The 6,000-nt window shown below is 41.2% G+C and overlaps 1 protein-coding gene across 1 annotated transcript in view; it reads right to left on the bottom strand.

Moving 5' to 3' along the window:
- Positions 1-287: 287 nt before the first annotated feature.
- TMEM65 (transmembrane protein 65) overlaps positions 288-6,000 on the bottom strand; it is a 48,191-nt gene continuing 42,478 nt past the window's right edge. Inside the window, exon 7 of the mRNA XM_045007178.1 lies at positions 288-5,828. Within this exon, the coding sequence (XP_044863113.1) occupies positions 5,733-5,828 (96 nt within the window). The 3' untranslated portion in view covers positions 288-5,732. The remainder of the gene's footprint in view (positions 5,829-6,000) is intronic.

Raw genomic sequence — 6,000 nt, 5'->3', positions numbered from 1 at the left:
GAAAAATACGAAGATATGCTTTGGTGTCACGGTTACAGAGTGAGCTGCGCTTTAGAGCCCTTTCAGTCCCTCTTAAGTGCTCCCCTCAGGTGACAGGCCTAGCTTCCAGCACCTCATTCTGGGTGGAACCAGGCAGTCTTACCACTCAGACTGACCTCTGGGCTGCAGCCCCGTTTACCAGCTGCGTTAACCTGAGAGGCACCAATTGGGGTTGGCTCCAGGAGCCTGTGACGTAATAAGTTTGTAGTGACACTGAAACAGCTTCTTCAAAACAAAGTAGTATTTATTTGCCAAAGGGAACTCAGCATTTAGGAAAAGGGATTAAAGCAAAAAAGTGTCCTATATGTATCCTGACTTACCGACGCGCAGCCTTTCTATGCATAGCTGAGGTAGGTCCAGCTTATTCCAGACCCCGCTTCTGAGAGTCAGTTCGCATCTTCACAGACCCTCTCACTCTATCAGCCTGTCAGCCTCAGTCTGCTGAGGATTCCTTTCTCCCCATCTCTTTCAGCAGAGCAAATCCTTTAACTGACCGAGTCTTTTCAGCTCTCTCTCTCATCAGCCTTGACAAAGCAGCTGTGTAACCTTATTGGCACCAGATAAGTTGCTTCTTTACAACTAATAACCTGGCTACTGTGTTTTGCTGGGCCATTCCTTATCTAGCTGATTGTTTTCCTTTTCCTGCTTGGTTCCTCTAACAACCCCTTTTGATCTTACCCCACAGCAAGTAATGCATCATAAACACACTGACGTATGCACAATATTCATAAAAAATAAGAGGTATTTCCCAGCTTGGCACACACCATACTATCAAATGCATGTTCTTTGCTGGTTATTTCTAAAAAATGTCCCTGAATCTATCATGGGCAATGGAAGCAAAAGGAATAACTCAAACTACAGTAATCACTTGAATCATTTGTTAAAAATACACTGATAATGAAATTTAAAGTTACAATAAAAGACATACCATTTCAGAATATAAACAATTTCACGTCTACCAAGTTTTTAATGTTAAAGGCCCATTTTACATACAGTACAAAACTGATAGAAATAAATGAATGGAGTAAGAACAAAGTCTCTTAAAAAACTTGTACGGACAACATGGTAGTTCTTCTGTTATATGCTTGGTCTTTTCAAATCTGTGTTTTTAAGAACAGGGCCAGAGCACTCAGGATTGCCCATACTCATTTACTAAAAACACATGCTGAGAGATTCACAATACTGAATAGGCACAAACCCCTATTTTCGCACCACTGAGGTACACAAGGGTTAATCCTGTAGCCTTGTTGAGCCATCCCATATACAGGGTGACATCTAGCCCCACTGAAAACTGTGAGAGCTTCCCCACTGGTGACAAAGGTGGCAGGATTTTATCCACAGTATTAACTATTCCTTTCCCAAATCCTGGGAGACCTAGGGAGTCACCTTCATGATCTCCCTGTCCACGGCTGGTCTGAAACACACAAGTCTATTTCCAACCACAGTGTTGCCTGCCCATTATAATTTTTCATGGCCAGCTCAATAGTTTTAAAACAAAATCACATTAACTTCTTTGAAGATCTTTTAGTTCATCTTTTCTTGTTAAAAACATTGGTTGCAGAACAATAGTTTACCATACAGTATCAACAAAATGCACTCAATTTACATGCACAAGGTAATAAACAATAGTACATAGACTTAATAGTCATTTTTAAATGACCACTACTACAACAGCTGAATTTAGCTATGTATTTGTTCTTGCAAGCTCTCAAAAATAATGAGAATGAAGTTAGTGTTCCAATTTTAATCAGTTAGTGAAGTACAGAAGCTTGAGTAGTGCCTAAAAATTTCAATGCCAATGCCAATATTGTAATGGGAAACATTGCTGAAACTACTCTGTGCAAAGTACCATACATTAGAGTATGGTACTTATCTTCAGCAACATGTTACACTTTGATGAGTTATGGCATGTCCATAGTAAAATAAAAATACTGCTATCCAAAATGCATTTTGTGTGTTCTCCATCTTAACAAAAAAAAAAAAAAAAAAAAAAGGACTAATAGCTTTGTAAAGAAAAAAATAGGAAAGAACAGTAGTCAAAAGAAGAAAAGCTTCTTGCAAACTGAGTACATATGCAGAGGAAGAAAACCAAAGTGTCCTTTCCAGGCAAGACAACTACTACTGGATGATCAATTTTAAAGCATCCAAGCACAACATAAAACACAAACTTATACTGGAAGGAAGATTATACTATCCTACAACAAGGGACATTTGAATTGATACTACATATTAAGGGGATACTAACAAAGTTTATGAAAAGTCATCTTTTTGTGGGAAGTGCAATTCTGAGACACTGCTTTAGCAGTACTATCTCAAAGCTTATTAAAAAGTTGATAGCATTTCTTTGTTCCTTCTTCATCCATTAGGATTAAAGGGCTGGTACCGCTGGGGCAGGGCCTCTGGAGGTGGTCAAGAGGGGGATCAGATTTACCACCAAGGAGGTGAGCTGCTAATCAAACATGTTAAACAAATAAGGGCTGCAATAATAAAGTCTTTCCAACAGCAAACAAAACACTTAGTTTCATGGGATTTAACGTAATTGTTACTATTTTTCTACAGATTAGAAAAACTCATCTAAGGATGCAGAGCTGCCAAAATAAAGTGCCCTAGATCTACCCTGCTTTTGGTATCTTCTTCCATATTGTACATAGAGAGGATCTTCTCCTTTGTAAGCAACTATTAGGAATTTATAGTTATAGTACAGATGGGTCATATACTGAAATATTAAAAATATTTCATATGGTAATTGCAACTATCAATCACCAACAAACATAAAAAATTATACAGGGATGCAAATAAGTAAAATTAATAAGGCAAAAAAGGAAAAAACCCACAAATCTGCTTTTCCAATAAATGCCTTCACAGCGAAAATAATAAACAAAGGTCTAGTTTTAACTGTGAATTATATTCTGCAAATCAGATCCACTAATCCAGACTGATTTTTTTTTCCAATTTGACGATCAGAGAAACCACCCGTTAAGCATTTTTGACATGAGCACTCATTCATCTTAAAACAGCTTTCAACAGAAAGATTGAGAGACCACCAGATTGAGTTTCTAAATTAGGAAACCATGCCTGCAAACATTTGCAAATAAAAAACCCAGTAGATTTTAATTTAGCTATAGTTGCATGAACATGCATAAATATGCATAAATTCAGATACATGTGTCCATTTGTTCTATGCATGTCCACTTCATACATTCATTCCATACATCTCAAACCCACTTTCACTCCCTCCCATCTTCCTACCCAACGTCGTTACTCATATACTACCCAGACAACTCACTCCTCCACCAACCCCCCCATTCATTTCACCCATTCGGCATACGCACACAATACCCACTCATTCTATGCATGCAGCCCCACATCCTCCAATTGTACATGCACACCTGCCCACTTCACACACCCATGTATGTTCCACCCACCCGTGCTGAACAATATCACCCATCCATTACACACACACACCCCTGCACCTCATACCCAATTCAGTCCATGCAGTCATCCCATCACCCACAAAACCCTCCACCAAGCCAGCTCCCACATTACACAAGAGGAGGGAAAGCATACCATAGGCTTCACCATTCATAGACAGAGCCCAGGGTAAGAACGGGGATTCCATGCGTGGAAGTTCCATCCCAGGCCTATGATTCCCTATTCTTTTCCTCTCTCCCCCATTACTCCCCCAATGGCCTCCCACACCTATGTGCCTTTGGGAGGACCTGCTACCCACTCTCTCCCGTGTTTGGGGGACTGCCAAGTGGGGGGACACTGCCTAATCCACACCCTGGCTCTGCAGGCATTAAGTTCAGATGGCTCCAGCCCTGTCTGCTGAAGAAAGTTCCACCCCTATGGGAGTTTGCCAGCAATAGGTGGAACCCTCCCCCCCCCCCCGGGTAGAGCTACTCCTGGCTAGTATGATTGAAGTCAGCAGAGCTCAGTGCCTGGGAGGCTACGTCCCTGCCTCTAAAGGCCGTGGAACTCTGTGGGATTTGGGAGGCAATGGGTTCCCTGTTTGCAGCTTCCCAATGACTAGAGGTGGGGAGTCAGCCAGGTACCGCACTAAGACCTATGGAGGGGAGGGGCAGGCCATCAGGGCCTGTCCCAGAAGACACCTAAGTAAGAGAGAAGCTGGGGACATGGTGGGTAGGGTGATGTCAGTGGCTAGAGACTCATGGGAGGGCAAATGCGTGTAGGCAGATGGGGGAGGTCAAGGGGACATGGGGAGCTGCAGAGCTGGCAGGAAGCAGCAACTCCCCAGTCAGTTCTAAAACCAAAGAGCTGAGCATTTCACCAGCTAACAGATAGCGGAGCAGAGCTCTTGTGCGCTCCACAGACTATCCATCAGCTTGTGTAGCAGCTCCAATTGGCTCTCCTTCCCCATGATGCAGATGAATAGGAAAAGGCAACCAAACAGAGGCTATTTCCCCATATATTAGAGGTTTTCCCCACAAATCCATATAATGGTTTGAAAATCTGTAGTCTACAGGGAAGCATGTAGAACTGGCAGATCTGGAAAGTGTCCAGAGTTGGCACACTGGAATCTGATTTAATTTGACTGAAACCGATCTTCAAGTTATATCCTTCTCGGACAGAACACAGCATTGGTTCATACCCTTTGCACAAAGTGTTCGAAACAATAAGGGAGCAACCTCATTTTTTGTCCTGTGCACTCATCTGGAAAAGACTTCCTGTATCATCACCTCAAATATAACTCTCCTTTTCCAATTTCATCTTAAGACATCCCCCCTTGTCTACAGCTCTTCTCAACCTATCTGCTATTCTGTACAAAACACAGTTTTATTGTTTTGATCCAGTTGCCAGTAGCACATAATTACTCCATTAGGGGCTCAGCTGGAATTCCTGGAGTTTGGTTAAAGTTCAGGCAGAGAGGAAAGTTATGCTCACTGGAAGTAGGTGCTGTAACTTGAGTGGGTGGTTAGATGAAAGAAGGGATATTCCACAAACTAACTTTAAACTTGATTCTCAAAATACTGCTTCAGGAAAAAAAAAATTGGGTGACTGTGTATAAACACTGAAGGATGAACCTGGTAACAAGGCACCACTATAAATAAATACTTACCTCCTCAAGAAGTGATGGCGTGTAATGGATGGCTTGCAAGCAATATTAGCTAGAATTGTGTAGGAGTGCAAACCAAACCGTGGGGGGTAGCTAAAACAGGTCTATCCTGGGGCAATGTGAAATGGCAGCTCAAAGGGAAAAGTAACTGCAAGAATGCTTAATGACATCATTCCAAATCACTCGCCAACTGGCCCCATTGACAGTCTGGATTGGAGGACCTGAGCAGCAGCAAAAGAACCCTTTTTGGCATGCACTTACAAGTTAGGCAGCAGTCACGGAAACCCAAAATCTGCACAGTACATCCAGAGCAGGCAATTAAGTAATAATCCTGTTACAGGATGAAGGTGAGAGGGAATCGGTAAACGTCAGTTGCTACTATAAGTGAAAACATTTCAACAATTTACATTAAATAAAAAGCTAAATGGTATCTTATAAAAAGATGTACTGAATAAGACACAGCTACAATAAATTAGTCTATTCATAAAACAACATGCTGAATGTTTTGTTCCCAAGTCTATACATTGTTACTGTCAGTTAATTCCTAAATATTCTGACAGCATAATTGAATAATTGAGGTACATTAGTTTACATTTTTATTTGTATTGTAAAAAGGTTAATTTTTCTCTTCCAGTTTTTTTTCTTCATCTCCAAAGAAGAACAAAGGAAACATTCCTAAAAGGCAGCCAATGGTCACTCCAATAGCTTTACCCTAAGGAAAAAAATGGAGAGAAATTACCAGGGTTTTCATAGTCCAGTTGCTACCCCCAATCAGGAAATAGGTCCTATTACGCTAGCCACTGCAATATCACATAATTAGAAACCAACCCTGTTCTGAAGTGCTTACAATATAGGAAGACAAAAAAGATATGAACGTGCAATGA

This window comes from Mauremys mutica, chromosome 2 (genome assembly GCF_020497125.1).
Source record: "Mauremys mutica isolate MM-2020 ecotype Southern chromosome 2, ASM2049712v1, whole genome shotgun sequence".
Classification (NCBI taxonomy): Eukaryota; Metazoa; Chordata; order Testudines; family Geoemydidae; genus Mauremys; species Mauremys mutica.
The sequence above is the reverse complement of the archived record's forward strand: the minus strand, read 5'-3'. Positions and strand labels throughout refer to the sequence as shown.